This window comes from Rissa tridactyla, chromosome 2 (genome assembly GCF_028500815.1).
Source record: "Rissa tridactyla isolate bRisTri1 chromosome 2, bRisTri1.patW.cur.20221130, whole genome shotgun sequence".
NCBI lineage: Eukaryota > Metazoa > Chordata > Aves > Charadriiformes > Laridae > Rissa > Rissa tridactyla.
The window spans coordinates 126,219,560-126,239,516 of NC_071467.1; the positions used below are offsets into that span (position 1 = coordinate 126,219,560).

Genomic DNA, 19,957 nt, shown 5'->3' on the forward strand with positions numbered 1-19,957 from the left:
AGAAGTGTCAGAGAACTGCAAATGGAAGAGTTTGAAGATGGGCAAGAGCAGCTAAGCTTTGCTATGAGCAAGGTGTTTCCAAAGCGCGATGGGCAAAAGCAATTTCTTTGCATGGTTTATGACAAGCGGAGAAAGGAGCGGGGCTGCATTGAAATCTGTGTGGTAGGAGCTCCATTCACATGAAGAGACTCCATTCAGGGCCTTACAAAGGCTATGAGTCAACTGCAAAGAAAGGAGGCATTTCACAGAAACTGAAGTGTGACCCTTTGTTTTTCCTGACCCCGAGGTCCTCAGCGACACAAAAGGGGACCCCAGCACTGATTCTGCGGCAACAAATGCCTGTTGTGAGTGAGTGTATTTGAGGAGCAGTGACAATAAGGAATGACCCAAGGTGCTTGTTTCCAGCCCTTGTTTCCCAAGGGACTGCCAAGGGGGGAGCCCTGAGTGCAACCCGGCAGAGGTGGAGGGGATGAGGGTGCCCGGGAAGCTCTTCCTAGTGGAAGCATTTCCCTAGAAAACCTCTCCTGAAGCGCTTGATCTGACCATCCATGTTTACTATCGGGACACCTGGACAGTGGGTTTTTTGGATTCAGTTCTGCAAAATCTATAGAAGTAAATACGGCTTTTATTTAGCTGTTACGTGAAGTGGGATTTTTCTAATTTAGGACTGGCAAGGGATTAGGATGACTTAGTAGCCTTGTCTTTATTTCAACCTTCCATTAGCCCGAGACTACTTTCTTTTGCAATCAAAGCAGACATGAAAGGGGTGTTTTGTGTTTTGCTTTGCCCTTTTCATTATCCCAAAGTGCTGCAGGTCCCTGTTAAAGTTCATGATGGAATTAGGGTGCAGAATGATGGATTTAAAGGTATCATAAAAGTCTTCCTGGTAAATAGTAGTCCCCAAATATATTCCAGTTGTGGCCCAAGAGAGGCTGCTGGAGGCATCCCAAGCATCCATGCGTTGGCTCTGCAGATCCTTTGAGCTGCGGAAATGCATTTGCATATGGATGTCATGCTAAGGAGGCAGGGCAGCCCGGATTTCATTACTGCTAATGACGTGTGTGGGAGAAGTGATTTAGTTTATAGCCAGTGCCAGGCGTGGCACAATGAGGAAGTACTTAATTCATTCAAAGCTTTTTCTTGCTTCTAAGAACTAAAAATCGGGGCATTTCAAGCAGCTCCGGGAGGCCCAGTGTTACGTGACATGGTCTCGTTAGCACCAGGGGAAGAACAGAGCTGTGTTTGAGGTGAGGAAAGTGGGGAAAAGGAAGCTTCAAGATTTAATATTGAAGTCATGGAGGAAAGGATAGGAGGAGAAATGAAAGGGAATGAAAAGGAGAAGAGAAGAAAGAGCAACCAAGGATGGAAAACCAGCAGGCAGATCTGGCTCTGCAGGAATCGCGGCTGCCAAGGACGGACAGTCAGACTTTGGAGGTACCAGAATTTTTACTCCGAGTCCTTGCTTTAGCCTGCCCAACTCAAAATGCAGGCAAGCGCATTGGGCCTGGGGCAAGATGTCCAACTTCAGAGGCAAGAGAAGTTTCTGAGAACTCGGAAAGGAGAAGTGGGACCTCAGGATAACGCTGGGGCTGGAGTAACTGGGAGTTGCTGCACTGTCTGAATCATCTCATGGCATCTTCATACTTTAGCAGAGCCACCTCTGCTTTTCCTGCTGCAGTAGGCACTGCCTTAGGCAAGGGGGAGCAGAAAGGGGCCTGGGGGCACTTTTTGGGCACGTACTTTGGGGGACAAAGAGATTACTATGCTCAGGCAACTTCAGGCATAGCTATGTGAACGGGGATCAGTGTCTTGGGTGGCCTCTCAGCCGCGAGCAATGAATCAGTCAAGCAGAAGAGAGCAGCCAGAGAGAAGGAAAGGGTGAAATGAGAAGGAGGAGTAAATCAGAGGGATTAATGCTGCAGATAAGACAGCCAGCGAGAGGGAGCATGCTGCAACAGCACGCTGAAAGAGCAGCTCAGAGCACGCCCCACGCCCAGACTGTGCGTCGGGCCAGAATTTAAAAGGCTGAGAGGACCTTGAAGAAGGGCCCAATTTTGGGGTTTATGGTGTCCAACACCTCTGTTATTTTGTACTTGTACAGTATCATTGCACGGGGTAGCAGGGAAGAAGGGCTGTGAGCTGCTGCCCGTCTTTTGGGCATGAAGTATGACTGTGTAGCCATATGCAGCTCACAATATGAAAATGTGAAGAAAGAGCTTTCAAGAGGAATTACTCCTGCCCTGTTCATGGCACAGCAGCTGGTTTTAATGGATTTTAACTGTTTGGCTGCAATCACCCACCATGCATGCAATCAAAAGGGTTATGAGCTGCTAAAACTTACTCCTGGAGCAAGTCTGGAAATACAGGATGGTTTTGGGTACCTTAATATAGGCTATGTTTTTCTGCCATTTTCTGGAGAGGGAAATCAGCTGGTCAGTTGGAGAGTTGGGATGTGAAGGCCACTTCAATAATTTGTCAATGGGTAAATACAGTTTGGAGAGTTCCCTGATTTCTGCTTCATCTGAGTGGAACTCAAAGGGGATGAGACATTTACCTGGTGTTACTGGAAATTAAATACGATTTACTTGATATTGCAACTGAATTCAGAAAAGCCGTAAGATGTCTTTAGTATTTGTGTGTCCCTGAGAAAATGCTGAGTTTGCTGAAGTGTTGGCCTTTATATGCTGCTTTAGGACAACTGTATGCTATTGATGTTTTACTATGTGCAAGTCATTTGAATGATCTTCATACCCTAGGAGGGCAGCATGTGGACTTCACCATCTAGCAGAAGTTAGAAAGATGATTTGTCATGAAAGAGGAGGCAGGAATCACCTAAATTTGCAGAGGATCTGAAGAACAAAGGTGAGACAGAATAACATGCAATATTTTCTAGATGTAGAAAAAAAGAAAAGGAAAAAAAAAGACAATGCCAATACATTATTGTTCAGTGGGGCTCTGCTGGCAGACTGAATTCTGTTGGGGATGGCTCATTTCTCCTCAGCGACAACAGCAGGCTTCAAATAACGCTTCATATTTCCTAGGTTTAGCAGATGAAGAAAAAGAATTACTTGGGAGGCAAATAGAGCAGATTTGCAAATAGAGGAGAATGTTTTATGGCCAGACTTGCAAACATTTGGCTCCTGCAGACGCCAGAAGACTCTGCATCTGCTTTAATCAACGTGGGTTGATCCTTTCTGATTATTTCTTTGAGATCCCTGTGGTTCTTAAGGCAGTAGTTTTATATTATCTAGGACAAAGTCTTTGTTCTGCTTCACACGGAGAGCAACTTACCTGAAAATTCAAACTGCGCAGCTTTTGATCGGTAAGAAAGGCAAGCGAGAGATGATGAACTGAGAATAGACATTTATTAAGAATTCTGTGATTCCCCCTCCAAGGTATCTCAGCTGGCTTTCAGTTACGTCTTCATTAGAGATCCATAGTCTCTTCTGTTTATAATGTCTTCTTTATATTTTGGCCAAAAAAACCCAACAACCCAACCCCAAAAAAAGAGATAATCATAGGGATTAAAGACTCCTTTCTCAAACAGGTTTAAAATGTACCTGTAAAATTACTGCATTATGCTCAGTTGAGTGTAAATAAAGGCTGCAGAGTGGCAAACACTTAAAGTAATTCATAAAAAATCTGAAATTGCCCATTAACTGCTGTCTCAGGGGATACAGGTCTTTTATGGCAGGAATCTCTTCAGCAGATGGGATAAGAGAGGAAGTAATGCAGCTACTGTACTGGGCAAGATGCAGTTGTGTTTTTTGATCCTTTTACCCCTTTGTTGTATTTTTACAACAGGAAGGTTCCTTTCAGACATAGAGGTACTTCGTGGCAAGTTGTATGGTGGAAGCACATATAACAGTTGTCCTAAGAAGGTGTTCTGGCTCCGAGAAGTCTGGTTTTGGGGTTTTGTTTTATTTTTGAACTGTTATTGTTCTTTCACATCTGTATTTAGGATCTGTTGGCCTCAAAATGTTGTACGGCTGGGCTTGTAAACGGTTGGCTTCTGCAGACACTAGAAGACTCTCCGTTTGCTTTGATCAAAAGAGACAGATAATTTCTTTGAGATCCCTGTGGTTCTTAGGGTGGTAGTTATATACTACCTACAACAAAGTCACTGTTAGCAACATACTACCTACAACAAAGTCAACGTTCAGCTTCTCTTCACGCAGAGGACAACTTGCCAGTAGATTCAAGCTGTACGTCTGTTCAGTTATTAGCAAGTAACTGAGAGAAAAAGAAATGGCAATACTGAGCAGCGCAGTGGTTGGCGTAGAGGCTCTATGGTGTCACCTTGACTGCTTTAGTTTTCAGGAGGGTTGGATTGGGTTGGAGTGTAATTGGATTGGGTGTCCCTGTATCTTTATACTGTCCCTATTGTAATGTATCTTCTTTAAGATAGGATCTTCTTTAAACATAAGAGGCAAGGAGAGAGGGGAGAGGGCAGGCAAGCAGTGTATATAGCATCTGTAACATTTATTTATAAGAGACAGGGATTTTCCAATATGCCTTGCAACACAAAGAACATTTAGATATCAGCATCACAGTATATATTTTCTAAATCATAACACCCACACATTTCCTTAGCCAAGTAGAAGTTTTCCTTCTATGGCTGCATATCTAAAATTAGCCTGAAGGTCAAATCTGAATAGAAATACCCTTGCCATTGAACGTGCTGGGAATGATCGGTGCAATGGGCTCAATTTTCCCATCGAAAACCTTAATTTATTTTTTTAAATCACAGTTTCTTTTACAATTAAAGAGCTTGGAGAAAGGCAAAATGAGGCCTGCTGTATAAAATCATCATCAATATTCTGCTTTCACTGCAAGGCTATTTTTATAGCCAACTATTTTGAATGGATATAAGATGGATATAGTGAAGCCATAGCATAAAAGATGCAGCAAGAGACTTCTGAATAGCCGAGCTGAGCAGTGGGGGGTGGAAGAAAAGCCTTAAAATTTGGAAGACGTTTGTATATGAAACATATACACAATGAAGGATTCAAAGTTAAGAAATGCATTGTTGAGAAGAAATGAATAGTTTAAGTCTAAAAATAGTTGCTTAACCTGCAGTTGTATTAAGTGAGGACTCTGCAACCTACACAGCACAAACGCAAAAGCACCGTCTTGCAAGAAGTGCATTTATCAGCCACAGTGTTTTATTGAGTGCTTTAATAATACAAGTGTACATCAACTGATCCACAGTCAAAAGTGGCAGGTCCCTAAGAAATTTACAAGCACTTTTTTTTTTTTTAAGTAAATCAAAATACATATTAATTTGTTCAACGCAATAGCCTTTTGTGTGGGAAACAGAAGGCTAGTGATAAACACAGTCTTAGTAATGCACAGTGATTCTTGATTTTAAGCTTTTATACAAAACTTGTTCCCAGTAGCATGCACCCACCATTAAAGACTTCAGTACAAAAAAATAACCCTAAACACTACATTTAAGTAGAAACGAGATATAATTCTGAATTTTGTTTGTTTTCCCGAAAACCACATGAAAGAAAAAAAAAAACAAACCACACATTAATACAAAGCTTTGTGACAAAGCTCTATACTATTACAGATCCAACATTCTTTGCACTGATAACCAAAATTCCCTGTCTACATTTGAGGGAAACAGCTTTCAAGTTAACAGAACAAAAAACCCCAAAACAAATAAAAATAAAAATAAACCCAAAAAAGAAAGTAAGGACGACCTTTTGTCACAAAATGGTTCAAAATTTAATAAAAAATAAGAATGAAGGGAAGGGCTATTGATGCACTTAGTGAATGTGCTTGCACAGGTCCAGCAAATCCTAGAGTAGGTTCCTATGTGGCGTATCGCTTGGTCCACTGTCTGGCCATTCTGTCGTGCTCTGCTCTGTTAGTCATATACTGAGTGGCAATACTTCCAACCAGGGGGTCAGCTGAAAAGGAAACACAAACCGTGAAATACTTGTCAGCCTTGGAAGGATGCAAAAGCTATTCTTAGATCCAGACTCATTCGATTCGCTTAGGTTTCACTGTCAGAACAAGGTGCCTACATATACTAGTCCCGTTTTGAAAGCACTGGTGCATACAGGAAGAAAGGAAGAAGACGGGGAGGAGTTGGCTGGCAATTAGCTATACATTTCTAGCAAACTTATAATTAAAACCATTGTCTAAAATTCTGCCTCACAAACAAGTGTTCCAATAATTTCATTTTGAGCTAAAAGTCTCTTTTAGGTGGTAAGAATAAACCTACTACATCATCCTCCCCCTCTACTCTGCCCTGGTGAGGCCGCACCTGGAGTACTGTGCCCAGTTCTGGGCTCCCCGGGTCAAGAAGGACAGGGAACTGCTGGAGAGGATACAGCAAAGGGCTACCAAGATGCTGAGGGGACTGGAACATCTCTCTTATGAAGAAAGACTGAGGGATTTGGGTCTCTTCAGTCTGGAAAAAAGATGGCTGAGGGGGGATATTATCAACGCTTATAAATACTTAAAGGCTGGGTGTCAGGAGGATGGGACCAGGCTCTTTTCAGTGGTGCCCAGCAACAGGACAAGAGGTAGTGGGCACAAACTTGAGCATAGGAAGTTCCACCTAAACATGAGGAGGAACTTTACTTTGCGGGTGGCAGAGCACTGGAACAGGCTGCCCAGAGAGGTGGTGGAGTCTCTTTCTCTGGAGACATTCCAAACCCGCCTGGACGCGTTCCTGTGCAACCTGCTGTAGGTGACCCTGCTCTGGCAGGGGGGTTGGACTAGATGATCTCCAAAGGTCCCTTCCAACCCCTACCATTCTGTGATTCTGTGATTTATTTATGGTATTAGACTTCCACAAATATCTATAATACTATCACCTAAGAAGATGGGCTCTATTTCAATTATCAGGTTAAATGCTTTTTTGTATACTTTTAGTTTTGAAGCATGAAGATAGATCCGGAATTAGGGCAGTAAGTATTATTTTCAAAGCAGCAGAAGTTAATTCCAAACTTTGGGAATTGGTATTTATTTTATGGGATCTTTATGAGCATTTATACGGCCAGAATGCTGCATGGTTTTATCTTCTCAAGCTATTTCTGTATTTACAAAATGAAGAAACAACCTGAAAAAGTATTTTTACATTAATCTGTATCTAGATTACTTTACAAATAACTAAAAAAACCAATCATCCTTCTAAGAAAAATAAAACAAGACAAGACTTTCCCAGAAGTTACTGTATGTCATCACCATTTTTCTCTTCTCAGTTTAAAGCAGATAAAATATATAGAGATTTTCCCTTTTTTTGGGAGACCATACTCTTGGTATTTCTACTGCAACAGTAAATTTCCTGAGATTGTACCATCACACCACGCGAGTCCAGAAGCACTGATACCATGTTTTTTTCTGGACTTAGGACAGATGAACATCTTCTTAAAGCCAGTGAATAATCGGCTTTGTAGTTGACTGAAGATGGTGCCACTGAACAATATGACTCTGGGCTTCCCCAGGACAGTCATAATCAGAGTGTGGCATTTGCATTATTAACCACTTAAACTCCTGGGACTAGATGTCAGGCCTTCTGCAAAGCAGAGTAAATCTGGGCCTTTCTGTCTGCTTGTTAAGAGTTTATGATAGGAGAAATGTGTTGGTTTAACCCAAAATCAATTGGTTGGCTGACTGAATATCGCTGAACAATATCTAATGAAAAAATCTTGTGTTACTTTCAGGAAGAGCCCATGATTTGAATCTTAAGTTTGCACCTACTAAATTAGTAAGGCAAGTTATCACTGTGACCATGGTGTACTAAGTCTCTGTAGTCTCAGTCCTGCATATGCTTACCTTTAATATCTTAATATATCCAGAGGAGGTCACTGAGGCCTGGACTTTGCTATTTTTACATGCATGAGTGTCAAAGCAGAATATCTGATCTAACATCCCTTTTAAAAGTTTCGGACTAGAAAGTATATCACCTTTAACTCCTCAGACAAGTAGGAAAACTATATAGGAGATTACTGGAAGGATTTTGTTCTGCGCAAATAGGAGGCTAATAGTCTGTAGGTACTTAAGGAGTGCAAAGTTGTTCATGGCTGGAATGAGGTTTGAGAAGCGCTGCAGGGCAAATGGGGATCTTGGGCAATGGGAAAGGACAAAATCTCTCTCAGTAAAAAATTTAGGGAGCAGCCACAGAGAAACCTTGTCATAGTATAACATAGCTTGGGGATGAGCCTGACAGCACTGCAGCGAATTCCCACACCCTCCTGGGATGCGACACCACTGTGCGAAGAAGCATTTTCACAGACCCATGGAGAAATGGAGCTTAAGGGTTGAACTTGGAAGGAATCCGTGGAGCAAAATTCAATGAATGTGCTGGTTTTCATGCGGTTGGGGAAGGAGGGGTTTGGCCTCTGAGGCATCTGGCTGTGATGGGTTGCAAAAATATCATGGCATTATCATCTGGAATGCAGAAAGTCCTTAATGAGGTTTAGTGCATATTTAAAGTGCTGCCGTGAAGACCTTTATAAAACCTTCTGTGAGTCAGTGAAAAGTCACGTGCTGCAGTAAAGGTTTACCCAGTTCAAATCTGAAATTCTTTTATGTGCCGGATCAATGTATATATGAAAGCGTGTCTTTCACATTGAGAGCTGTAAATCAATTTCCTTGATATACTGAAAGGGTACTGAGGATCGTATCATCATCCCCAATCCTGGATGATAGATTACAATGTTTGGCTTCCTAGTGTGTGTTTCCATCCATATCTACTTTTGGGAGCAAGGAAGTGTTTCAACAACATACATCTTTGGAAGGGTTTGGAAGGTCAGGTTCTTCCTCTCACCCTCTGCACAGGGAGGGTGTCTACTTTCTTTTGGGATGGAGGAATCAGTGAGAGGAGTTCTTGATAAGAAAGTGGGGAAATCTGTTGAAGCCCAGTAATGTAAAGAACGGGGCTGTTTGTTTTTTTATCCACGTGTTCAAGCCTTTGTCTTTGCAGCGTTCCGTTGGGCAGCTGGGGAAAGAGAGGAGGTGATGGCCTGCAAGATGTCTGAGGTCTACAGAGCTTTTGACGTGTAAAGTGTGTAAATTCCCACAGAGAGAGCGACCTGTGAATCAGCTATCATCTCGGGTGCTTCCCTCGAGTCAGTGCCTCCCTCCATCGGTGCCTGCCTGTGCAAAGCAGGACTGCTGAAGCGAAGAGAGGTCCTTGCCTGCTGTAGCGTGAGCAGGACCAGCTGCACCCACCACCAGCTGCTGAGCGGATGCTACTAAAAGTTGCTCGTGGTAATAACAGTAATAACGTTGTTCTTTGCAGTTTGGCTGCACATTTTATTGGTTATGACAATATTGAATAAAAGAACAAACCCACAGTTTGGCAAAGCCACTTGCTTGTTTGAGACCCCAAACTGAAGAAACAGAAAAATGGTTATTGCCAGAGAGGCCCAGCTATTTCATGTCCCTGTCAGAGGGTCTGGAGGTGTGTTGTCACTATATGTGGTTATTTATGAGGACTTTAGTAACGACTCTTCAACAGGTGTTTGAAGAGCTAGCTTATTTTAGCAGTTCCTGTGAAGCTGTAAAACCATCAGGAGGCACAACAGCTTTGTTTGGGAAGTCGGGACAGCTCTTGGGGGGGAAAATTTTAACTTCAGGTCAGAGTCACCCAACCAGTGGCAACACTGGTCAATTTGACGCAGGCCACTGCGTTTGTGCCGGAGGACATTAGGATGGTGTGTGAACTCCAGAAATGCGAATAGACTCTTTCTGCACCTGCATGAAGCCAGGCAGCTTCAGGCCCAAGCCACATTGTCCCTGGTGGAGGAGGGAGATGGCCAGCAGGCCCAAGGAGACAGATCTCTCAACACTTAATGAGTCATGAGTCACCATTGCTATGCAGTTCACGGACGGGCCACAAAATGGAGATTACAAGACAAATTGAAGCACCTTAATTAAAGCAATTAAAAGATTTAGTTCCCAACGTGCGTGAGCCTTGGTTATAGTGTCCAAGTCCTACAAAATACCAAATACGAGGAAGAAACAATAGTTCCCATTTAGCCCCTAAACTAAGTAGCACATGGGTGAGCACCACCTGTTTCTCAGCTGGGCTGCACTATTTAAGGAGTATTGTGAAATCTCCATAAGAAGGGGCCCAATATGTGTTTATAAAACAACTGCTATGTAAACTGCCTAATTAAGAGATAAAAAGGAATACTGGATCTCACAATTCATAACATTACTTTTCCCATCTTTCCACTTCTCATTACCATAAAACTGTTTCTTATTTTACATTTGTATATATCTGTGGTTTTATTCTCAATGTTAGAAATTTGTTTCCATAACTAGTAAACCGCTCTAGCTTTTTCATTTATTTTTGTTTTAGAAGTAGCGTGATTCATCAGGGAATCAGGGTTCATTTCAGAAATTCACTCCAAGTGGGACTGTGTCCAAATGACAACGAAAACCAAGAGATTGGAATATAAAGCTACGCCAGAAATGTGTTATCAGAACAACCTAGTGAAAGAAGTGAAAATAAACCCACAGTAAGTTAATAACAGCAAAACTCTGCAACTCCTGGCCTGGCAGGACGTGCGGACTTTGGGACCTCTTTGGGACCACCAGATGCATGGTGCCTGGCTTGAGAGCCACAGGTACCTCATCCCTCAGGGATCCAGTGGCCAGAGAAGCTGGGCCGAGGTAGAGTGATGGTGTGTGGCACTCAGCAGCACCGAAATCTGGGAGCAGCCTTATGGGTGGTGCTGGCAGCGACATCCACGCGTGGGGAATGAGGGGAGTCGTGCCGTGGCGCCCACCATCAGCTCACCTGAGAAGCTGCCGCAACTCTGTGGACCTAGAAACCATTAAGGTCTCATAATTTACTGTATCTTCTAGTCCCTGACTATCACTTACAGAAATCCGCCCTAGGACATCTCTATAACCTTTAGCTCTTTTAAAGAAAAAATATGATCCAATACTTGGATTAGTTCCATGTAAAACTGGAGGACACCCAGAGTTACAGCGTCAAATTTCACGTTAAAGGACAGCGGAAGAGTCATGAAAATAGATAAAAAAAGCACCAAATAAACCAGGCATGGACAGAAGCTAAGGTTCAGCGATGTAGCTTGCATGGAAAATGTCAATCAAGAGAACTAAAATATGAAGCAAAGCTTCTGGATGATTTATAGGAAGACTGCATCTGCTAAATCCCCTCTCACCTCACCATATGTAATCCTCATGTTCTACCAGAATTCAAGAAATTACCCTGCGTTTAAAAGCTGGGTGAGCTGGAGCTCCTGCCTAGCTTACAAAGGTCGGGTGTGCTGCTCTACAATGACTTGTCATCTTCTCTTGCAGCCACTTAATATGGCTGTATAAGGAAGAACATTTGTGTCTCATGTCTGTTGTAAGGCTAATCAAATTTACAGCCCAATTCGAGGGAGTTAATGCTATTGGGGATTTGGATGAGCTGAGGTTTGGTCATTACAAAATTTCAGCTGTGTTTAATGCTAGTTATACTGCTTTATCATTCAGAAGGCAGACTATAACTCTTCTTTAAAACTACTTTTCCCCCAAATAAATGAAAATATATTGCTATACTGTATTTTTCTCCGCTTGTATTTTTACAGCTATTTCTATGTCAGCAAAGAGCAATTTCAGAGCAGAATTCATCTCCTAGGCTTTTCAATGCTCTTTTAAAAATACAGCAAACATACTCTAGTGAAATAAAAAATGGAGATGGTGTATTTAACAGCTTGATTTCAATGTGCCTTCCCCATCAGCCACATGATATGCAATGAAATTCCAATTGGTAGTGCCAACATGGTTAAAAAGACACACATTTAGACTTAAAATGTACATTACGGGTGTTTGTATGCATTATATATATATTTTATGAGCATTTATAAAGTGGAATTATATTTCTATTGCAGTATTTTATAGTTTTAATAGAGAACAGCTGATGGAGCCAGTTATTATACCCTCACAAATGGGTTCTCAGAAAGATTTCTGGAGCACCTTAAAAACTAGAAAAAGCCACGGCTCTATAAAAATCTGTTACTTCAGCCAAATATTTACAGTGTACTTTTTTTTTCTCCAAGTTTAGATTCAGCTCTGTATCAGGGGGAATTTGGAAGAGCTGGCCTCCAGCTGAAGAAGCAGAATTAAACTGGAAGAACTTCCAAAGGTTAGATGCAACTTGAAAGGTCTTATTCTCTCTCCTGAGCTACAAATGACTCCTTTGTCATAGCTATGAGAGGCATCCCACTGACAGGCTCGATGGAGCTACCTGTTCTGAAACATCAGTTGCCAAAAATTAAATCCACTTTCCTTTCTTCAGAAAGGCCGTGTGAAATGCAGAAGAAAGCAACTGAATAATTTTTTAGTTATTTATTTGGACTTCAGTTATACATTTAGAAGAGTTTTTGCTTTATGGAATACTAATTGTTATTTTTTTAGGCCTGCCTCTCTTTCCAAATATTCTGCTGTATTGCATTTTGAAGTAAAAAATTGGGAATGCTTGGGTTTTTTGAGCATTTTTTTTTTTTTTTTTTTTTGTTAGGAAAAGTCCAGGTGCTCTGTATGGTGCCCATATGATAGCTGCCTTGGAATCACCTTTATAAAGCCACACAGGTAGGACTGGTTACCCTGAAATTAAACCTCCCCAAAATAAAAGCTCATATTTTCAATAACTATATTTTGTTTGGTGATTTCAGTGCAAATAGCAGTGCAGGACAGAATATATTCCCATATTGGCTTGCAGTGAAAGCCAAGTTTTCTGAATCCAATTTTTCTGGGTTTTAATATTGTACCAACCTTTAAAAAATAGGTCCCAAAAGGCAAACTAAAAAAACCCTAAGATTGGGGAAAAAGCAGAAACTAATAATTCACTGAAATACCGGTCTTCATAAAAGCAAATGCTGACAGCTTGATGCACACCAAAAACATCCTTAAACTTAATTTAAAAAATTTATTTAATATCTAATTATATTTTCTTACGTTGCTCTCAGTGGCATCCGGGCTAGTGTTACAAGAAGACAGGTCAGTGGAAACTGCAGACAAAAGCAGTGTCAGATAAGCTATACAAAATATGTCATAGAACAATTTAATACCCCAAGAGGAAAGGATTAAGAAAAGATGAATTGTTTGTGAGTAATTTTATTTATAGTGTCACTTTGCCTCAGGAAGTTTCCATAGTTTGCCACATGTCGCCTCTTTTAAACTTAATGAACTCCTAGAAGACCATGTCAAGGGTACTGTGAGTCTTGATGTGGAAAATGAGGTATGTGCAATGCATCATAGTATCCTTCAGTGATGTTACAGCAGCGGTGTTGGTCTCTTTTGCTGTCATTAACAATAATGCACAGACTAAGTAATTCTTTGGAGGCAGAGGCAGGTGAAGTGGCACCCTGAGTTACTCCCACTAACCTTTCACCTTTGAAAAGAGTGCTCCAATTCAGGGCACAAGCGAAAACGAGCGCAGCGCAGCACTAATCCCTGTTTGTGCAGCAATAAAACTAGTCTCGCAGTTGGAAGTCTGATCAACACACGCGTACGAACTGGAACAACAGAGGGATTCAAGTCAGAACAAAGGGCGGTAGCAGGGCTCTGAATTGCTTTACACACCCTACAAGCTGAACTACAATGTATTTCTGACTTTCATAAAATCACAGTTCAACTATCTATATAGAATGTATTTGTCCATTGGTAAGATGCTTTGAAAACAGTACAGAACGATACAGTGATCAACAGAACTGTATAAAAAAAGGAGAATAAATAAAATGAACTGTTTTAGTAAAGAAAAAAGGTAATCCTTAGAGGGGAAAGGAACAAATTCTAGAAAGGTCTAATGTCTACTAGGAAAGAAGTCGGCGAAGTTAATATCCATTTTAGCAATTACAGTTTACAGCAGAAACCATATGATACGGAGTATAATGAACTCTCTCCTGAACTTGTTTCAGGAACCAGTTTTGCAGATTTTGTTGGTCACATCTTAATACTCAGTGGAAAAATTCTAATATATATAGGCTACACCAGTGTGTGAAAACATCAAAATATGCCTGCTGAAATTGCCTTAGAGCTCATGTACCTCATTAGGCTGACTATTATGGTTGACATGGGTTGGACAAAGTGGACAACCATATGACCTTAAAGCGTTGTTCCCACCAAAGTAAAATAACAAGGGATGCATGTATCCTTTGACACAGCATTCTTAGATACAAGGTGACTGAATGTGTTGGAGTCAGAAGAAACAAAGGCTGACTTTGTTATGTCACTTCTCAGTTTCAGGTACAACCCAGGATTGTCTTTCCCGGTATAGCATGGGAAATATGGAAATACAGGATAGATGCACGAGATCTTGAGAGACGATCTTTGGAAAGGCATCTGAATGTTTACACTAACCACCTCTGCATCTGGAGAGCCAAGTAAAAACTGTGATAGATACTGTAGCTTGGAGGCTGTGCAATTTTAAAGCCAAAAGTTTGCCTAAATTTTTTTGTCCCCACATAAGAAAGCCGACCTAGCGGTCACTGTGCTAACACAGGGCTAAAGGAGACTCACAGTTGTGCACTGGACTTCCTATGAAGTTGTGTTCACCAGTACATCCCAGTACATAGTCCTGGTCGCTCAATCATCCAGCCCTCGGTTACCTCTCTAGCTATACACCTACAGTCCTTTTCCTGGGAGGAATCAGAGCAGGTGCAGGAGGAGAAAGAGAAGATGAGAAAAAGCATGGAAGATCCTGAGGTCTTGGTACAGCCAAGGTGTAGCCAGGGGCAGGTAAGCAGGGAAGTGCTCATGTCATACTGCTCACAAGAGGTGAAACTCCGGAATGCTTCTTGGTCTTCACAGTTTGCAAGTAGTCATGACGACTCCAAGAAATTTAAGTGGTCTTACAGTGGTGCCTTAGCTTCCCACCTAAAAAACTGGACTAATGCTTCTCCATCGCCCGGGATATTCCGAGTATAAATATGCTAAAAATTACAAGGTATCTGGATAGTGTGGTAAATGTTGCTGTACAGACGTGTATTGTAAAGAGACTGATATCCACGACTTGACTCTAAATTTTGGGCTCTGTAGAACTGTCAGAAACACATTTGACTTCTGTTAGTTCATACAATGATTGAAGTTACACAAATATTAAGGCATGTGTGACTTGATTCCAATGTCCAAACTGCTGTCTGGAGAAAAATGTTACCTATCTTCAAAAATAAGAGAGCTCTACAGATCCAGTTTAGAAAACCCATTTACAAAAATACCCATTGTGGATACATCTAAGGAGAAATTAATTCCTCTCTCTAGACTTGCATTTGATTGCTGTCCGGCTACCTACCACAGATCTGTGTGAAATATGAGGCTGCCTAAGAAAAAGATGTTTCAGAAATAAGGAGTATTGTCTGGCCCCATTTTATTAACATGGCTCTTAAAGGAAAGCGTTGGCAGTGATTCATCTCTGTATCTTGCCAAGGGAAATCATTCTTGTTTAAAGAGTAAGGTTTTTTTTTTAGTCTTCAGTTTTTAGCAGGATTTCTATAAACTTCGCTGGCTGACTGGGAGTTAGCTGAGGCAATCATGGATCAACGAGGCACAGTGTACTGATCTTGAAGAGTTGTCTTTAATTAAGGAAGAACATGCACCTATTAGAAGTGCCAGCATGCTGGAACAATTAAAGTTCTGAAATAACACACTTCACTTTGATGCTTGGATGCGTCTCAAAATTAAAAGCACAGATACATTAGCGATGTATCTGTTCATAATAATGAACCCAATTGAGAAACAGTCATTGTTATTACAAAAAAATTAATAAAAGGGTGTTAGTAAATAAGAACTTGATATGAAAGACATTACATGGCAGGTGGCTTGATAAAATTTGCAGAAAAAGTTACAGCAATATGCATTCACCTTGTGGAAGATGACTGAGCGGATAATAAGGAAATCACAGCACTTGGATCTCAAAATGCTGTCAAGCAACCACAATGCTAAGATCCATAATGTAACTGGTGCGTACCCATAGGGTCATAGCTGTATTTTCAGAAAAATACTGTGGATGGTTTTTTTTTGTCTGAGGATTTACTAAGGGAGGGATAGCTATTCTATAGGAATTCCAGTGTGTTTAGCGTTTCTTTCATTTAAAGAAAAAAGAACCAGTTTTCTTCTGGATTCGTGTCTTCTCACTTCCCACTAATCACTGTCTCTAGGCAAAGAAGTGACCTTACACATCCCAAATGAACAGTTTAATCCCTAAACAACTGGGTGTAAAGGCATTCTCTATGGCCATGCTTTGTGCAGTGTTAGACATCCTACGATCACACATACCAAAGGTAGATTACTCTGTAAGAAAACCAAGAGGTCCGACAGGATCTGCGTACCATGTGGATTCCCAGGAGAGAGGGAGGGGAGGAAGTGTTACTTCATGGTCTGGTCTTCGGTGGCATTTAGACACTGAGAGGAAAACAAGTCCTAAAGGCATCTTCACTTTTCAGAGAAGGGTTTGAATGTGAGCGATACCAAAATCTTCAACTTAAACACATCAGGATCATTTTAGGTCAGATGCAGGGGTCATCTGAATCCTGCTCTTGAATCTATCTCTTTGTTCCTTTATTGCAATTAATCATTGGAGTAACTAGAAAAGCCTACATATGTTATGAATGCTCCTTATTTTGGTTAAGTCTGATTTTCTCCTTCTTGTCCTATTAAATCTCGTTACTAATTTGACACAGTTAAATCCATAACTGTTATTAGGAATCCCACACAAAGTGTCAAAAGAATACAAGAGGTTTTTATTTACAAAAGCAGGGGAGCTGGTGAAGAACTTTAACCCTACTAAAGGCCAACAGGACCCTTTTTCATAGGCCAGGCCCTGAAATCCCTTGTCAAGTTGAACATCCCTTGGAACAGGAGTAGGAATTTTGGTGTGCCTTGTGTTAACACACCTCTTACTGTTACCCAATAATAACTTAAAATATAGTCAGGCCTCTCCATTCCCTCTCTATAGATCCCTTTCTCCCAGGGAATGCATGGAAGGAAGTCGCGGGCTGTATCTGACTCAGACATGTCTAAGTTTATATCTGCATCAAGAGACAGTGGAAGGAAAATGCCTGGAAAATAATTTTTTTGGCTTTTTGTCGGTATGGCCCAGATGCTCTCTTTGATGGTTCTGGCTTCTTGGGGCTTTTCTGGACTGCAGGCAGGGTGGTGCTAGCTCTCGCAATGACTGAGGAATCAGCAGGTGAGGAAGAAAATAACCTCATTTCAGTAACCAAATGGACTATCCACTTCTAAATTAGCTTCAGAACATGAATATAATCAGGCTTAATTACGAACAGGTTCTAATAGGACTAGAAGGAAAAACAGGCTACACAAAATAATTGGCATTCATCACGCAGGCAGGTTTAGCTCCAGGATTAGTTGCAATAAAGTTACACGGCAACACTGAATAAAGATTGAATTTATGATATTTGCAGGGATAATTTCATATTTAATATGAGGTAAAATAACTTTATTTGGAAATACTATCTTTCCTGTGTGAGGGGTCATATTGACTCCATTGTCATTCTAGACTAAATGATAATCACTTTGTCAAATGATTTCAGGCATTGACATAAGAAGTCCTAAGACTGAGCTGTAGAAAAAAACTATACAAGGTAGAGATGGAAAAGACATGGAAGGTCATGAAGGCATTCCTTCTGCTAGTACAATATTGTGTCTTACAGTAACTTCTACTTTCATGCCACTTTATCTAACCGGTATTATAAAGACCCAAGCGATGAGGATTCCATCCCTTGAGAATTTTCTGAAATCTAATTGATCTTGAAGTTGCAAATGCTCCATTCCATAGAAGGGCCTTTTTTCCTAAGCCTTGTACAGATGGAAAATACTACAAACAATTTACTAATCAGAGCTCTATTTCTGTATCCCATCTGAATGTGAATCTTACAGTACAGCCCATCCTTAAATTTGGGACAATTACACCATACATTTTGCTATTTAAGTAACTGTCTGCTACTCCCGTTAACGCACCTGAACTTAATTTGCTGTGAAAATAGGGATTCTGAAACACACGCTGCATATAATTTGTTTTATTTGTTGCCTTTGATAGATCTGCAAAACTGTAAAAACCAAACAACTGTTTCCTCCTCCTCTGCTGAATAATGTAGAAAATTAGCCGTGCAAAATAAAAGAGACATGTCTTGCAGTAGTGTAAATCATCTCTGAAGGCAGAATCTGAACAACTCAGGAATACTGATTTCTGAAAACTTACTGAAGAAAGTGAGACTCTAAATGATTTAATAGCTAACTTATACCCAGGGTTATAAATTTTGCTTTTCAGGACTGACTCTACATTCTTGTTGTGACTCTGCTAGAGAGCCAAATGTAGCAAGCATCTTTGCAGGAACTTAAAGAATGTGGAACGGTGTGATTTCTACCGTGAACCAAGAATAAGTGTATTTTAAGAACAGGAAGAAGTAGCCTTAAAAATAGTTGTGCTAATCAGGGTCCTAAAGGTGGTTCATAGGCAGTTAGAAACATATGGCAAGAAATTTCAAAAATCTGTCCTTGCTTTTACATTAAAAAAAGTACAGAGGGAAGAAAAAAACCCAACCAAAACCAAAATCCCCACTTAGTAAAATGGAACAAAGTCTAAATGAAAAATCTGGAGTACAAAAATTTAGCGGGACTGATGCTGGTTTATTCCATCTGAGATTTGAGCTACTGGTACTAACTATGAATAACGAATATTAGATTAAATTATTATGAGATTAGAGAATTAAGTGTAGGAATACAGGTAAATGTGATGTCTGAATTTATTGATTTTCTAGTTTTAATTATTTTTCCCTTTAATATATGCAGTTCTATTAGACAGAAAATATATCCAGTAGAATTGGTTAAGCCCACAAGTGTTGAGTCTACTTTATTCAAAAGATTCCGGTGTAATTAAGGACATGTCTGTATTGGCTAGACAAATCCCGCATGAAACAAAGAAAACACATGTAATGACTGCAAATCATTTGAGCGTATTTTGAAAGTAAAAGGCAGCTTACTTTCTATCTTGGAACTCATTCAAATTAAGCTAGGACTCTATATTTTATATATGAAGAATAACTAATAGCTTTATTTAAATACTGCACATTGTTAAACATTTAACATTGATGACTTATTTTGGTCTCAGCTCACACAAAGATTTATTATGTGTATGCACTAAATTACCTGTCTTCTCTCTGAGGTAATGGGCCTAGGAAACCTCCACTGGTACTATTTTAAATTACACATGTTTATTGGAAGGAAAATGGATTGTAACCTTTTGTATTTGTAGCATCCATCACTCACGCATTTTCTCAAGTACTTTTAATTTAATGACGATTAAGGTAAAGCTCATAGAAACCCTGTGTTTCTCGAGTAGAAGTGCACAAACTTTTAAAAACTCTGTATTATCATGCAGCTTTTATAAGCTTTAAAAACAATAGAAATGCCAGGTGTATTTTTTTCTACCTTTACTTCCGTTTTGTGATAAGAATGAATTTTTCATGTTCTAGAAGCCCCTTTTGAGGAATAATAAAAAATAGGAAGTGTTAAGGGTAATGACAAGACTCTTTTCTCTCCTGAGTGCCAATTGCATCCCTTTACATTTATTTCTTGACACAGATGTACAAAGCCTTTTTACTGATTTGGATTTTACTCAATCTCTGATTTCATCAAATGCCTTTTAATAAAGTAATGGTTGGGTATTATTACGTCCGAAACTCAATTTTTCTCACCTCATCTTAAATAAAAACAGAATAGGAATAGAAAACTTATTGAAAAGGACAAGAAATCATTAGCAGCATGGTCAAACCTTTCTCATTTAAGGAACAGTTGAAATCTATACTTATATCTTTGGGGGGAAAAAAAAGAAAAAATAAGGTGTGACAGGTAATTTTGTAAAGATGATTATAAAAAAAAGTGCTCTTGCTTATCTTTTCCATAGTAAGAAAAGAACACAAACAAAAAAAGAACAACAAAAGAACAAAACCCCAAC

General features: G+C 40.3%; 1 protein-coding gene across 2 annotated transcripts in view; it reads right to left on the reverse strand.

Moving 5' to 3' along the window:
- Nucleotides 1-5,147: 5,147 nt before the first annotated feature.
- Nucleotides 5,148-19,957, reverse strand: part of LOC128905423 (ubiquitin-conjugating enzyme E2 E2) — a 223,342-nt gene continuing 208,532 nt past the window's right edge. For both annotated transcript variants that reach the window (XM_054191520.1, XM_054191519.1), the window contains exon 6: nt 5,148-5,918. In XM_054191520.1, coding sequence (XP_054047495.1) covers nt 5,821-5,918 — 98 coding nt within the window. In that variant the 3' untranslated portion in view covers nt 5,148-5,820. The remainder of the gene's footprint in view (nt 5,919-19,957) is intronic.